The 17601-nt window shown below is 37.3% G+C and overlaps 1 protein-coding gene across 1 annotated transcript in view; it reads right to left on the bottom strand.

Annotated features, from left to right (window-relative positions):
- Positions 1 to 17355, bottom strand: part of LOC127419336 (collagen alpha-1(XXVII) chain B-like) — a 131430-nt gene extending 114075 nt beyond the window's left edge. The window contains exons 1-4 of the mRNA XM_051660691.1: positions 16899 to 17355; positions 13996 to 14066; positions 8680 to 9965; positions 4200 to 4253 (exon numbers count right to left, since the gene is read on the bottom strand). Coding sequence (XP_051516651.1) covers positions 4200 to 4253; positions 8680 to 9965; positions 13996 to 14066; positions 16899 to 16951 — 1464 coding nt within the window. The 5' untranslated portion in view covers positions 16952 to 17355. The remainder of the gene's footprint in view (positions 1 to 4199; positions 4254 to 8679; positions 9966 to 13995; positions 14067 to 16898) is intronic.
- Between the last annotated feature and the right edge of the window lie 246 nt (positions 17356 to 17601).

Here is a 17601-nt window from a genome sequence, read left to right as displayed (position 1 = left end):
ATTAGTATATTATTGAGTCTTTTAAATGCACTTTTTAATGCATTTTAAAAGCATCTTTTAAGTCATTTAAGTCATATGCTAATGGCTTTTCTTTTTCTTTTTGCTTTTCCTGTTCTTTAACCAATGGAGTATCAAGTTTAAAAAATACCATTGGACTGTTGACTCATGAGAGCAACCAGTGAACTTTCGACTCTGTTATATGACACACCCCCACTCCCACGTGCCACTCGAAGAGGATGTAAGACGCCCTGTCATTGGACGACGGTACGAGCAGTTTACATTATATTATTGGATCTGCGCATAAGAAACGGTGCAAAACATATCAGTAGTTAATGGTGGCTCGTTCACTGTTGCTGTGAAATACTGAACGCAGCCATGGCATGGCTCCGGCGTTTGCCGGTGCATTCTGTTGTTTGTTTTTCTCTCTCCCTCGTGTTTCACAGGTGAAGTCGGTGAGCTTAATCAGCGTTTTCATGGGAACGCTGATTGCTCACGGGGAGGTGTCAATTACGGTAATGGGTTTCTCACACACTCTACCTGTCTTCCTCTGATTGCATGCCCTACTTTATCCGTTGTGTGTTCCCTGTCTGTTTGCTGGTTTATTGTTTGTTGTACCTTAACGTTGTTCTCTTGTTTAGTGTGAAGTTCTGTTCTGTTGGTTGCTTTGTCTCCAGTGGTGTTTGCCCATCAGATCGCTGTTACCTGGTGATCACGCTCAAGGAGGATTCCTTGGTTTCTGCCCATGTATCGGGAGACTTGTTCTGGGTTCTGCTTCGCACCACACCACAATTCAACGGATTGTTCCGGACCTCCACAGCACACACACTCACGAACAAACTATCCTCGCCCCAGTGGCTTCCTTTTGAGCTCGACTGAGCTGGCGCTGTAGCGCTTTTGTGTAGACTTTTTTTATTAAAGACTTGTGAGCTTTACCTCTGCTTTTGGGTCCTGTTTTTCCCCAGTGTGACAGGCCCTACCTGAGCGTGCACAGTGATATGTGTCCGGATCGGAGCTGGTAATCGTGATGCTGTGAACAGAACCAGGCTCCCGAACTGAAACACGCGATGGAGGTGAGCAAGGGCAATGGCTCGAGTCACTGGAGAAAGCCGATGGACTTTCCAGAACTTATACTGAAGAAAACGCACATCCCCTTTTCAGTTATATCACATATATCACAAAAACACTGTATGATCATCTTAAAATATTTTATTTTTATTAAAATAATTGCCTGTGTATGATCGAGATAAAGTGGACTGTCGGAATGACAGTCTGCTGCGAGCACACTTTTGTGGAACAAATGGTAGTGTTTAAACTAATGTTGTGTATTATGTGTATTATGAATGTCTTTCAAATGAAAGTATATATATATATATATATATATTTTTTTTTTTTTTTTTTTTTTTTCACACCAACCTGCTGTGTATATGTTTATAATTTTGCAAATAAAGTATGTGCTTAATCTTTTGTTGTGCTCATTGTCATAAAGATGTTTATTTACTGACAGGAGCTATACACACAGTTAATACAATGTAAACATTCTTTTATCACATTGCTCTTTTACAATTGTAGTCTGGGTCTTATAGATTTCACTATTTGAATTTTGAATGAATTTACATTTTAATTGTACCTGAATCAATTATGTTATAGCCAAAATTTAACTGACACAGATAATGGCAATTAACATGTCAAAGATATTTGAGGTAAAATGTCCCAGATTTAGGCCAGACATTTTCCAAGAATAATAAAAAAAAAAAGCAATAACCAACAAGTGTTTTACCCCTTCACTGCTAGAATTGGTGAAATGAAGCAGTCACTTAGCATAAATGTTACTGGAAAAAAGACCATTTTGTGTAAATGAAAGGTAACACTTTATTAAGCTTTATAAACAGAAACAGTTTAGCAGAGTTTCTTCGTGTCCCAGTGCTTATGGTCGATGATCTCACAGTGCACTGAGGGTACATTATATGGGCTTTGTTCAAAAATATGGCAGAGAGAGCGGTCATACTGTAATGAAACAGGTGAATAGCTGTAAGGTCAGGCAGTGCAGAGAAGCAATTGCTTTAGTAACCTCCGTAAAGTTTCCACCCCATGTAATTAAATCATAACGAAATCTATACCATTCATTTGTGCGGCAAAAATGAACGTTTGTGCTGTTTGGTGTTTGAGATATTAGACATTATTTTTTTGACTGTGTGAGGTCACTTTCCACCCCTTTTGGTCCAGATCACTCCAAACAGGTGGCGTTCGTTTGTGCTCAATTTGTGACGTTAAAAGAAACATCATGAAGTTTTCATTTCTTTGTATTTAAAAAAAAGATAGTTTTACTCACGAGCCACCGTTAACTTCTGATAATTTTCTCATCCATTTCTTATGCACAGATCCAATAATATAATGTAAACTGCTCGTACCGTCTTCCAATGACAGGCCGTCTTACATCCTCTTCGAGTGGCACGTGGGAGAGGGGGTGTGTCATATAAGGAAAGTTCATTGGTTGCTCTCACGAGTCAACAGTCCAATGGCATTTTTTTAACTCGATTCTCCATTGGTTAAAGAAAAAGGAAAAGGAAAAGCAAAACAAAAAATAAAAGCCATTGGCAAATAAATGAGGAAAAGCAACTGGCAAACAATTTAAAAGTTGCTTTTAGAGTGCATTAAAAAATGCATTTAAAAGACTCATTATTGTACTCATTTATTGCTACATTTAATGACATTTTAAAGATGAAATAAATATGATTTATTAATGCACAATTTTATTGTTAAATATAATGACATTTTTAAACATGAATTAAATAAACACATTTAAATGTGTCTATTTATTTGTCCATTTATAAATTGGTTTATTTATTCAAATTTGTATTTTCAAATTAATAGATTGATAATTTATCCCTTCATTCTTTCGTAAATGGCACTCATGGGCTTCCATATGGTGTGGGATCCAAACCCTTAACCAGCCACTCTAGAGAGCTTAAGAGCCGGTGAGCACCGGTAAGGCTTTAAATACCTTTAATAAGACTGCTACAAAGACTCCTTTCTTTAGCTCGACAGATTAGGTTCCCACAGTGCAGCCCTCAGGGGCCTCTCTAAAGGGCAGTCTCATAGGCCAGGGCAGGTATCTCATACACAAAACATCTAGAATTACACTCAGGGAAGTCTCTTTGAATCAGTGACTCACTGATATGCCTGACTTATCTTATTGATTGACTCTTTCTTCTTTCACTTTATTTTACTCTTGATTACAACCTTACTAAGCAAAGAGTCATTTCTACAAGGTCTTTACACATCCTGATGACACATTATACATTTTTAACTGTCTGTGTCAAGATAATCAATATTCAATCACTATATTCATTTGATACAAGTGTCTTTATACCATGACCAAAATCAAAACAGTAAATTTTAGGAGGAGACCGCTACCCAAAGAGATCTATCAGCAAGGTTTCAAGACCATGAAAAAGATTGACCTATGAATATTCTGAATGTTAATCCTGCATTCAGAGTGAGTGGGCTATTTTATACAATCATGTAGCTCAACTGGTAGAGCTTGGCGCTAGCAACACCAAGATTATGGGTTTGATTCCGAAAATGTATACCCTGAAAGGACAGCAAGTTGTTTTGGATGAAAGCATCAGCCAGATACATAAATGTAAATGAACTGGTCATTGCATGTTGAACAGTGAAATGGTTTTATACCCGCATGTCAATTAGTGTTCAATATTAACTAGCAGTCCACTACCATAAACAAAAGCATGCTGTTTAGCGTGAGAGGAAACAGCTATTTGTTCAGCTACAAGTTATGTTTTCTTGCATTTCATATGAAGTAATTTAATTAATACAATATACCAAAGCCCCAAACAGAAAAAAAATAATGATTTAGTTTGATCTTTTTGCAATATTTACAACAACACATGGACATAAAAACTGCTAATTAACCACCTCTACGACACCTGAAAAAGAGATGAAGTGATGGAACGTTTTTTGGTTTAACTGTTCTGCTAATGTGAACTTCAAATATTAAAATGCTAATATAATCATCTTTTAATGCAGCTTTGGCAACCAAAAGTCCATTATTGTAACATGCAGTGAAATTTTGGGTTGATGCAGGCCAACAAAATCCAAGTAATTGGATTGAAGTAAAACACACCTTTAGTTCCCCTAAACCGGGACATGAGAAAATAAGTGAACGATTTTAACAGGCTTACCACAGGCCCTCTCTTTCCTGGTAATCCTGGCTTGCCAGGAGGCCCTGGAGGTCCCTGAAAGAGAAAAAGGGAGAGAAAATTGTGACAAAAGGTAGGCTGTTTAGTGTTAAATTTCTACCTGCTGACATTGAATGAACTCTCAAACAAGGCAGTAATCTCCTTATTGGATGGAGGTAATGAATCCTAACCAATGTAGAGCTGCATCACAAGCCAGCGTTTAAGGATACATTGCAACTGAGACTGGCATACACACTCAAATATATAGTGTTTTAGTGTCTGTTAAAAATATCCACTGTACATTTCCACAGAAAATAACTCATCCATGGTTCCATTAATTGCAGTGAAGACAAATCTTAATGCTACAGCATTCAGTGGCATTTTTAAAGAATTGTGCTTCCAACTCTAAGGTAACAGTTTGGGGAAAGCCCTTATCTGTTCCAGTATAACAATGCCCCTGTGTACAAAGCGAGGTTCATAAAGAAATAATGTACTGCGTCTGGTGTGGAAGAACTTGACTGGCCTGCACAAAGCCCAGACCTGAACCCCACTGAACACCTTTGGGATGAATTGGACACCCACTGCGAGCCAGGGTCCATCACCCAACATCAGAGTCTAACCTCACTGATGCTTTTGTGTCTGAATGGGAACAAATCAATGCAGCTATATTCCAACATTAAGTGGAAAACCTTTCCAGAAGAGTGGAAGCTGTTATACCAGCAGAGTGAGATTAAACCCTATGGTTTTGAAATTAAATGTTCAACAAGCACATATGAATGTTGGTGTTCAAGTGTCCACAAACCTTTGGCCATATAGTGTACACAATGTTTCAAAAGTATAGTTACAAGTTGTAAACATTTATACGTGTTAACATGATTTATTGTGATAAAATCTGTGGTAATGAACATTATGCAACAAATGTTGTCGATCGAGCTTATCTTGTATTGAATTTGGAATATTCCTTTTACAATTTATTGTAGTTATACTGTAACTATGCTTAATGTGGTTAGCTCCACAGTACTGTAAGCACACTGTTAATTAATTCTCAGCATTTACAGAATGGAACAAATATAGTGTTAGTCAATATACTGTATGTTATGCAGTGTGTCTTTTTCATATTACAGGCTGAAAACCGGCCCAGAACAGGCAGGATTCTCCTTTGACTACATCAGTGGCATAATTCAAATTTTATTTTAAAATCAATATGGACTTCTGTTGATCCCAATAAACTTTGTCCATTCTGGTAAGGTTTTACTGGCTTGTTTTACTGGCACAGTACCGTGTACTTGTTTCAGTCTAAGTTAACCTTGTTAATTATGGGCATCATCTAGCTTTAAATCAATTACACACATGGCTTAACTGCTCTCAGTCACATTTAACAAGAGGTCTGTGTTCACAGCTTTGTGTTTTTTCATTATTTACTCAGTCAGAAGAGGTAAAAGAAGAAGAAGAACAGAGAGAGAGAGAGAGAGAGAGAGAGACCGAGACCCTTTGAGCCCCCTACCCTTTCTCTTCCACGTTGCAAATTTCTGAAGAGCAATCTCAATTTCTCTCTGTGCCTCCAAGAAGGAATGAAAAGATTAGAAAAGAAGGAAGTAAGGCCTTTTACAGTAGGTCCTTGAGGGGATTTTGACAGAAAATGCTTAGTGTGTTACAGCCATATTGAACCGCACATCTGGTTGCTGTTTGTTGTTTAAAAGAGATGGAGAGAATCAGTTGTTCACTATATACCATACACTGCACTGTAAACTAGTACTGTATACTGTAGGTAGCTTATATAGCAAACCTCAACTAGCAGGTCTGTTTAAGGCAACGTGAAATCCAAACTGACAGTTGATCCTACAGTATTAACAGTAACTTCCTTAATGCATGTTCTTGGTTTTATTGTGAGCAATAGATTTTGCATTCTAATTACAAATAAATAAATGTCTTTGAAATCTTTCATCAAAATGTAATACATTTCTCTGCCTCTGAAACAATTCTCTTTTTTTTTTCTGATGTCACCAAAATTCTGCAGATTTCCACAGAATTAGGACACACATCGTTCACACATTTCCACACATTCCCAACCTCATGTGTGTTTGTTTATTAAATACTTTAGCTAATTTAAAAATATATTCAGCACCCATTAAGACTGTTGTACTCTCAACTCAGTTTAACATTTAACCATGTTTAAATCTTTCATAGATTTAACATAAAAATCAGCACAGTAAATGCCAAACAAAAGTCACATACTGTCTAAACCTAGACTAATCTAAACACTCTGATTTACCAATGCATTCTTGCACACAACGGACATCCATAAAGTGTTACACCAGATTAAACATTCTGGGAATTCTGAAATTGACACTTCATTAGTTAATTGTGGTAGCCGTAATGGTAATCTCGATTATTATTTTTTATTATTTGTGCAGCCCAAATGTAACTCCCACTTTTTGTGATCTTATCAATTGTCAATAGATAAAATAAATCTGACTCTACCTTTTTTTCTTATTGAATTTTTTTCTTATTTTGCTTTTTCTTTTTTTTCATTCAGAAATACATCACATTACGGAAGTAAAATTGGTCACGAAATCCATTTCATGTTGACGAAGTGTAAGCTACTGTTCTGGCCATACTCTTCATATGAGATAATATCAATCATGTACTGTACCTAACTGTACATCAAAATTCTGCTCAAACCAAATCCTACCTATCCCTATCATGAGAACTGGAAGTATTACATAAAGTTCCTTGCGGAAAACACACACACACACAAACTGATTGAACAAGCCTAAGTTGGTTTCCCTGGTCAGGCTGGTCTGTTTGCTGGTTTTAGAGTTTTTTTGGAGGGCACTTGTCAGCTGGCCAGGCTGGTAGAGCAGCAGAGACAGTCTTAAACCAGTGAAGACCAGAAAACCAGAAACGCTAAAACACTATTTGTTTTAGTAGGGCACTCATCCACCAGAACACAGATTCACAAGTATTTACTGTTTTGGAGTTCTCCAAAAACTCATGGCGATCATAATACTGTAAGAGGAGAGTTAGTGTAGGTCTTTACAGCATCAGGTGGTCATCATGAATGAGCTCTCTCACACTCTGGCCTGTGACCTCACCCTTTAACTACAAGGAAAAAGTGTGTAAGCATTACACAGACAAAAACCCACCAGCCTATAATGTCCTTTCAAAGGATTTTATAAACCAGGCTTAAGACCAAGACCACCAAAAGCTCAAAGGCAACAATGATGACATTATTTTCCAGCCTTCAACCAACACTTTGCGTCCAGACAGCATTTTTAACAAGTAAAACCTGTAGTGGTGTGTGGTACAGTATGCATTGAGGTAATGAAAACCAAATGAGAAGGAATCCATATTAATGCGATGTTACACACTCAGCACTTATATAACAGACTCCAAGGCCAAAGCACATGTAGAACCAGAGAATACAAGGCAGCAGCCAATAATTCACATTTCACTATTCTTCAAAATAAGCAAAGCATCAAACCTGCCATCTGGCCACCATAAGAGACTGTTTAAAACAGAAAGAAAATTATCTACATACCATGGAGTGCCAGTGGTCTGTATCAAACTGAACACCTTGTTGTAATGGTACTGTAAACTGACTCGGTATTGTGTATTTTAAGAACGAGCAAATTCCCACCTTCTCTAAAAGAATGTGGAAAAATTCTACTAGAATAACATTTTACTGTAAAATAAATGGATCATTTTACTAGCCTGACAGAAGCTTTCCTTTATAATTTGTAAATATTTGGTTTAGGGTGAATTAAGGTCATATTCTTCTAGTCTGCCTAAACCTCAACCTTAAATTCAGTCAATATGATTGCTCTGGATATTTACACATTCAATTATATCACAACAATATCAATAATCTCTTTCAAAGCTTTCAAAGATACTGTATTTCATATATGGTAGTTACAGGTTGATCCCTTAAAACTATTTAATTCTTCCTGAACTCACCAAAGAATCTATCACCAAGTCTTCAATGCCTCCGCACAAAAATGAATAGACTGGTAAAACCTTCTATGTGCTAGACTATTTCTAACCAGAATGTTAGACAAATTTACCAATTTTCCAACTACTAGAACTGGGTTAACCCTCTTAAATTCATAAAAAATTAAAAAGGACACGAAAAGTATGCCAATAAACATAGAATATAAAACATAGAATACCCTGCTGTTCGGACAGCTGTTTTCCCAGTCCGACCAGCTCACAAATGCCCAAAACCCCTCTAAAAACAGCTAAACAGACCAGACCAGCAAACCATCCTAGGCTAGTTTAAGCTGTTTCTTTCAGCAGGGGAATAGGGGAATAGAATAAAATAGGCCTGTTTACACATATTAAAAATCCAACGTCACCATGTTTGGCTTTCATTCAACATATTGGCTGGCCAAAACTGAACACTAAAAGGTTAAGTACCTCTCTCCAATGTAATCCACTTGTTAATATAATAAAAATAGCCACAATTCTTAGCATTAAATCCTACCGGTAATCCAGGTTCTCCTTTCAGTCCAGGTGCCCCAGCCAAGAGGGAGTATTGGGTTGGTTCCAGGTCAAAGGTTTGGAGACCATCTGTGGCTGCAGGGGTGACAGGCACAGAAGATGTGGGTTTGGCTTCGAGAGAGGTGTTCACGTTTGGCTGAGGTTTCCGTGGTGCAACTGTTGTCATCTCTGAAACCCTGAATGCGCTAGAAGGTTTAGGTTTCATTTTTGCAGATGTCGGTGTATCCATTTTTTTCTCTTTTGGTTTGACAGTGACAGCCATCTCATTCTTTTTTAATGTCTGGGGTTTTACAGTTGACCTCAGGAGGTTCTTTGTAGGGCTGCTTGGTTGAGTTGGCTTTGGAGATGATTGTGATGTCCTACTTCCAAACAGGGCAATGTCAGTTTGAGTTATGGCCTGCAGGGGGAGCTGGAGTGTGGGCTGGGCTATTGTTGGTGGCACAGTGCTTTGTACAGTCAGGACTGCGCCAGAATGAGAAGTCATCAGAGCAGACGAGTTCAGGTCTTGCAAGGTCTCATGATTAATTTGCATCTTGTTTTGTGTTAGTGAAAGACTAGGACTAAACTGCCTATTGGAAAGCTCTGTTGTAAGAAGTGAGGTGTGAACGGTGACAGATATATTGGGGTCCAGGGGTAATAATGGTAAAAGAGGAGGAAGGTTTGGTCGATAGGTGTCAGCTTCCCTACACTGTTTTTTAATATACTTACAATAATTGTGAGCTGCCTTCGCAGAGGGATGTATATCAAATTGGCAGATGGCTCCTTCAAACTGCACTGAGTCCTGGCTCATTTTTCCCAAACGAAAGGAGCCTTCTGGATCCAGCGTTTCCTCATTTTTAAAATGCAAATCTGCATTTACACTTGTCTTCCCACAAGAAGTGTATAATTTAACCCTTTGGGTTTGGATTTCCAAAGCCAGGTTGTGCCACTGGCCATTGTGAATATCATAATCAAAATCTACAGTGTTTTTTTGGCCTGAATAAACTAAGATTTTTCCAGGGATGAATTGCACCCCTAACTGCAGTCTCTTCCTCTTTGTCACAATGGTGAAGAGGAAAGCATTGTTTATGCGATGCGAACATACGCTGAGGATAAGAGTGAATGCCGTGCCCAATGATGCAGGTATGACAGAGCTAACAGGGACATCAATTCGCGCCCTCTGTGTTAGGATGATTCCAGATTTGAAAGGGATGACACCTTGAGGTGTGGAGCGTGTTCCAAGTGAAGGTCTTTTCCCAACCAATCCCAGCCTTTGCAGGATGTCCACATCTACAAAGAGGAAAAAACGCCTGGTCACCACAAATCACCACCATAATAAACACAAATAGTACATACACTGTAACAAAGAAAGCTTTTACAAGAAAAATGGGTCCTGTCACAGCAAAGTGAAGGCTCGCAGCTGCTGTTCGACACTGAGACATTGAGCTCATTATAGGAACAGATCACTAACAAAAGCATATGTACAATATATGTGGTGAGATAATGTTGAATCTGGTGTAACATTTTAGTTTTTCAATAAAATACTGTACTGATAGAAAATTCATTTAGAAACATCACACTGTGTGGGTTTATTCTGGAGAGCTTTTGAGTTTAAGAGTTTAACATTATATCACTAAGTCAAGCATTCCAGTAATGTGGATTTAGGTATAGCTCACTTGTATGGACAGTTTCAATAATGCATAATTGGGTGCATTCACTAACACTGAAATAGTGTCCAGATATTATGTGTATTTAAACACACTTTCAGCATTTTAAAGAGCTAATTCATGTGGCTCAGGCTTACAATGGTCAAGTGATGTTGTATATTTCTTGTAAAATTTACCAGGTTATGGTAGTATATTGCACCCTCCTCAACCTAGAACTCAGAATTGGCCTGTGAGATCTGGATATGAAGCATGTTTGCAGCATTTCTTTGTTTGCAAAATTATTTTAATGAATTGGGTGCTTAAAACAATGCAGACAGCGCATGCAGATAAATGACACTATCAGCAGACACGATTCTTTCTTAGTGGATTCCCCCCTATGTGTTCCCTTTGCACGATTACTTCAAGTATATGTAACAAATGCATTGCAGTAAAGTGGCAGAAGAAACCAATGCCATTTGTCTCAGAGTTGCAAATTCTGAAAACTCATTAATGAGTTTATAATATAAAACAAATGAGGATATGCATCATAAAAACCAAATCTAACCCAAACACATCTAAACTAAAAAAAAATCCAGCTAAACGCTGGCAGTTACAAAATGTAAATGGGATAATGTCAATGGATTTTTCCCCCTGTACGCCATGCATTACTTAACCCACAGATGTTAATCAGCAGATTGAACTGGATTGTATAAAGAGAGAAGTATGCTGGTGGTTTAAACAAATATAAACATATTGGCCAGTCCATTATCAAACATAAATTAGAGACAGAATTCTAACAAACAGCAGGGAAACAACTGCTTTGAATTTAAAGATTTAAATTATCTAAATAATTTCACATACTTCTCATGAGATCCAGAAACAAAACACTAACAATAACAAATCTCCAGCAATGCACCTCAACAGAATACACAATAGTTGAGCCACTAGTCATAGTTAACTATGTAAACCATGAAATGTTGAGAAACTCTACAGGTAATACATGGAACAATATCTTAATTTTAAAGACCCATAGAAATCAAAATAAAAGTTTACTATGGCTTTTACTCAATGTATGTTTAAGCTTTGAAGCCATATATACACTAACTGTGCACTTTATTATGAACAAAGTGCCCAATGTGGACTTCTGCTGTTGTAGCCCGCCCGCCTCGAGGTTCGACATGTTGTGCATTCTGAGATGGGGTTATCTGAGTTACTGTAGCCTTACTGTCAGCTCAAACCAGTCTGGCATTCTCTGTTGACCTCGCTCATCAACAAGGCATTCCTGTCCGCAGAACTGTTGTTATCTGGATATTTTTTGTTTTTGGCACCATTTGGCACAACTCTAGAGACTGTTGTGCGTAAACATCCCAGGAGATAAGCAGTTACAGAAATATTCAAACCAGCCCATTCGGAACCTACAATCATGCCACTGGCGAAATCACTGAGATCACATTTTTCCCCATTCTGATGGTTGATTTGAACATTAACTGAAGCTCCTGACCAATATCTGCATGACTGTATGCACTGCTACCACATGATTGGCTGATTAGACAATCACATGAATAAGTAGGCGAACAAGTGTTCCTAATAAAGTGCCCAGTGAGTGTATGTTAGTTTCCTACTAAACATTGACAAAATTCACTTTAAGCAGATTTTTAGTTTTACAAAATGTACAGTTTTTCTCTTCCAGAAAAACAGACTGAAAACTATTGATAACTTATCTTGCACTACACAGATTTTTGTCCAATCAAATGTTCTGTAGAATGAAAATGTCTCTCCCTCTGACAGCACCTGCATCCAACCAGCAAATCATTATACATGGATGTAATAACATAACTAAAACCTAATTGATTATTCATTTGTTTGTTTACTTTTTTTTAAGTGATGAGCCTGTCCTATCCAAACTTCTGGTTTCAATAGAAAATACAAATACTTTGTCAAACAAATTCATGGGGTCATTAAGAAGCAAAACATAGACCCTGTTGCAGAAACTAATGTTCCATGGAGCTAAGAGTGTAGATGCACTTGAAATGGGACAATATGGCATTTCAACCATTATGCTCAGCATCAATTTCCAGAACCAGGCTGAAACAACAATAAAAAAACTATGAATTTTCAACGAAACAAAAATTCCATTTGCCCTCAATATGATTGTCAGAATAAATGTTAGTGGAACGTCATACACTGGAAATCATATTTTAAACTAAAGATAAGCGCAACGGTTAGAGAAGAATTCCAGAACATCTCCAGCTATGGCTCACAAATATGACTTGGTCATAAGTCATGTGGCATATACCCAGACATTAGAGGGAGAAGTATATATAAGGACTGTCCCACTTATGGAAAAAAACATCAAACATGCACTCAAGAACAAGGACATCTTTCATGACTTGTTTAAAACATGATGGTTGTTGCATTTTATTAATGTCTGACACAGAAGCATCATATGTTACATGAATGTGTAAGTGAATAGATCCTTAACACACACTGCCTTGAATGTGATGGATGATATGTACCTCCCACGGCATACAGAGCAGATGTGGGAATTCCAGACACACCTTGGATGACCATGGAACAAATGAGTACAGCTTACTTGGTTGAAACAAACAGCAGCATCTCAAAAAGAGCATCTTTTTTTTGTCTTGTTTTTTTACATTAAAGTAACCATGTGGTATACTAAGCATGGTAGACCCTTTGTCATGTCACATGCCGGTCCTTATAGCAAAATAAAAAGGTTAGGCTTCTTACTGTACCAAATAAGTGAATATATGGACATGCAATATTGATTTGCATTAAATGTATGCTACTATGTGAGAAGAAAAAGACTGAAGTGATACAAGAGACATGGACTAGCACACTGTAGGAGATTTACCAGTGACGATGGTCTTTTATTCAGTTAAGTGGTCATTTGACAGCAGAATGGCACAATTGACCAATCAGAATAAAGTATTCCAGAAAGCCGTGTAATAAAGCTAATTACTCACTTACTACTTTAAAATTATTCTGTACAACCACCAAACCTAAATTTCAGTGACAACTATACATTGCCAGGATATTAAACCACCAGTATAGTATACGCCAGACAGATGAACATGGAATCTTTCTCATATTGAACACTCCTCTATACATGTACACAGGCTCAATCAGTGACATCCAGTCAGACACAATCATATTGCCCCTCAAATGAAATTGGGATAAAAGGCATAGCATATTCAGTAGCAATCCTAAAGTACTGGTTTTTGATTAACTAGAGTCAGATAACCAGACTCCTTTTGATCAAAGGCTGCCCCATACATCATCAGCATATTGTTAACTCTGGCAAATATGAAGCACACTTCTCCAAAGAAAATCTAGTACCAGTAGCCTCTCTCCCTTCTGACTCATGGAAAACTCCAAATGAGCTGTAACATGAGAGGTCTATTTATCCAAGTCCTGTCAAGTATCTTCAAACTTTATTTCAAGGCAATCTCGGAGGTCTTTGGACATCAATGCACCCATGCTTTCATGTAGCATACAGGGTTTCAACATATGTCAAGTGCGTGACAAAAGTGAACAGACTTTTTGCAAATGCATATTGTTTATGCTGTATCAGATACTTAAATGTAGTTAACATTTTTAAAATACATGTGAATGTAGAATTGATCTTACATTTAAGACACTCATTTCAGTCTTACCTGTAGGCTGTGTCTGTGCAAACCCCAGGCAGCATGAACAGTAAAGAACCATGCAGAGAAAGACAGCTCTCCTGTGAAAACAGATGAATGACAGTTAGGCAATGATCAAATCCTGGACAGACATTTACAAAAATGTAAGTGGCATTGATGTTTCTGGCTCCTACCGTATGTCTTGGCATCACCAGGGCTCAATCAATACCATAAAATATTATAAATAAGTGAGTAGCATGGATCAGACTGAAAACAAACCGATTTAAGTCCATTTAAAAAAAAATATGCATTAGTCTTATTTTCGCTGCCTTATCTTCTGAAAAGAACTTCCCTTCTCACTAAGTTTTGCTGGTTAACACTGTAACTATGCTGTTCCAGCAGCTAGTTCAGCACCAAACCAACACTAGTAAACACCAGTATGAAAATTCATACTGGTCTAAGCTGGTCTTTTCAGCAAGGTTTTCCACGGATTTAACTTAAACCAGTGAAGCACAACTAAGGTAATCAATCCAAAATGTAAAACAAACTTTTCCAAATAGCTTAAAGGTGCACACAGTAATTTTTTTCCTTATAAAAAAAAAGTTTAACTCCTAAAGACATGAATTGTAATTTTGCAATATATGTAGGAAACCATGACCACTAATGAAGACTCCAGTCATATCAGTAATCTTATAAAAGCTGTTTTATTCTACATGGAGAGGGTCCGCACATGGGGGCTGCCATGTTAGAATCACATGACCAGCTGAATACTACTCGCTTAATCTCAGTAACCGTACAGTTATTTGACATTTTCACTCATTGACTAAAGTAATCATGTTTGAATGTGAATAATACATTTCTACAATGTCATCTGAAACTAAAAACTACAGATTTTAAATGATGCTGCATCCAATCCACTAGGTGTCAGTGTAAGTGCGCGATGACACAAAGACAAAAGTTACTGAGTGCCCCTTTAAAGAAAGGTCCATGCATTTCTTTCTATCCCTACATGCATACCAAGAACAGAAGAGAAGCTAATGAAACCTTATGTGTGCCAATCTTACAAATGACAATGAGGGACACCACCGCTTTAAGCTTAGAAGTCCAACAGTAGTGTATTGGGATGATAAAATCCTAATTTCTGACAAAACGATGCCTCTGAGAGGGCTTTTTAATCAAATTTGATTTAAGAATCAAAGCTACGTTGCCATTGGTCTACTCTCGGCTACTGAAAGAAGAAAGTATTGGGATCACATTGTTCCATTCTACACTAAAGCATCACCACATCCATCTAAATTACAAGTCTAGTCACTGTCCAAGAGCAGCGCTTTGTCTGTAGGCCCAGTAACACTTGGCGGTAGCAGCAGCCTTTAGTATAAAGCCATAAAAGCCGTTTCTGCTCAGTGGCCAGTCAAAGCTTATCATTTGCCTGGATGCCAAAAATGTGGGATGCTCCATATAGAAAGTGAGAGTTTTTCTCAATATGCCAAAGCAGGGGAATTCTGAGACCTTCATTCTAAGAAGTAATGTTGTAATGAGTTGAGATCAATGATAAGAGCATTACGTTGCTGTAATTAACAGCACTGGATGTAACAAAATAGTTCATATAGATATACAGAATAGAAATTGTTCATTAAATTTTAATTAATTTTATTTAGGTATTTATTTATTATAAGGTAATCACTTCTTATCAAGGTTGCTACTCTGTGCTGTGCTCATGGCCATAAGCAAAGGTCAGAGTACATGAAAAGTGTACAATCATACAGTGTGTTCAGTTATATATTCTCTTTCTGCCCCCATGTGCTGACACTGTGAATATGGAGATGTCATATTCCTGACTAGATCCTGTACACAGTTTTACTTTAGTCAGCATTTTCTTACAGGAGAACTATAACGCTTGCGGTGCAGCCCCCTCCCACCCACATCCCTTTTATATAGTCCCACCATGGACCATGATACAGTACAGAGAGAGAGAAAGAGAAAGAGAACTAATCTAAACAGAAGATAAATGATAAAAGAGAGATTAACTATTTATTAGTATTATACTGTAGTTTTCTGTTTCTTTACAATGAGGATGTATTTGCTGACAATAGCAAATTCATAAAGCATCAAGTATCAATGAACAATATTTTTTTTACAGCATTTATTAATCTAGTGTTCATGTTAATTTATGAAAATACACTTGTTCATTGTTAGTTCATTTTAGTTTAGGCTATGATGCATTAACTAATATTAAAGCATACAACTTTGAATTTTAAACATGTATTACTATATGTTGAAATTAACATTAACCAAGATTAATAAGTGTGGTAAAAGTGTTGTTCATTGTTAATTCATGTAAACTAATGTAGTTAACTAATGTAAACAAATATAACTTTACAGTAAAGTGTTAGGCTACCAATGAAGTTATAGAAACACCCATCATGGATCTTGAGACATGCTTATAGACTAAAACACCCTAAAAAATTAATACACACAAACACACACACATATCATGTAAAAAGAAAACAGCTGGACTAAATCACTTCTATAGCAGCAGAAATGGTCATCCCCCCCCCCCAAATTAATTCCTTGGCTCAAATGTAAATCACGAACTACAAAAAAAGAAAACACAGACCTATAAAAAAAAAATCTATTTATTTAAAATAAATTAATCTAAAACAAAAACGTATAAGGAAATGTTGCCAAAAAGCTGTCAAAAATGTGTATGTATTTCTAATAAACAAAGTTAAGCAAGTCTGCTGCGTCCCATTCATTCGTCAAGTTTCCCAAAACTCCAGAATGTACATCATAACGGACCTCCCTTCTTCGTCCCGTAGAGCGTTAACCCACTCTTCCTTATGTAACTGAACTGACAGCCAAGAGGCTAATTTATGACCCATTTAACATTTCTCTGAGATCCATCTATTCTCATGACGAGTACGGTTACTCACCCCCCGACTCCAGCTGCTTTGAGTTTGGAGTACGGGCCATTGTCCGGCTCCATCGCGCTTACTTCATTCTTCCTCGCGAGTGTTTGGTGCAGTCAAGACATGACAGAGCTGTTGAATTACTTCCATATCAGAATGTCCCTTTATAACTGTTGAAGGTCTCAATGCAACGCTGCAGTACAAAATTACATCCCGCAGTCATTCCCAAATGCCAAATCTAGTACTTCCCAAAGCGGGTGACCTGCGAGTCGCGATGTAAACTTCTCCATCTGACAGTCATAGATCCGGTGATGCTGAAAACTGGAGAGTAAAAGTCCAATGCGGCAACAGACATGGTTTGCTGAGGTGAAATACATGCGCTTAGTTAAGTCGCCGACCAAATCTCAAATACTTAAGCATGCTGCTGAAGTTTTGGGACGCTGGAAACACATTTCCCTCTGTCGCCCTCAACTGTCTTTGCGAGAAAGAAACACTTCGCTTGTGAAAGTAGAGGCGAATCACTGGAAGGTGTGTCTTCACAAACGCACGCATATATTTTTTCATTTGTCAGACAAATAACTAAACTAAACTGAAATTACAATATATATATATATATATATATATATATATATATATATATATATATATATATATATATATATAAATAAAGACATCACACAAACACAATTTAAATACAAATTTTGTGATGTATTACAGGAGGATGTGG

Source organism: Myxocyprinus asiaticus, chromosome 3 (assembly GCF_019703515.2).
Source record: "Myxocyprinus asiaticus isolate MX2 ecotype Aquarium Trade chromosome 3, UBuf_Myxa_2, whole genome shotgun sequence".
Classification (NCBI taxonomy): Eukaryota; Metazoa; Chordata; class Actinopteri; order Cypriniformes; family Catostomidae; genus Myxocyprinus; species Myxocyprinus asiaticus.
This window is presented reverse-complemented; position numbering and strand designations above follow the sequence as displayed.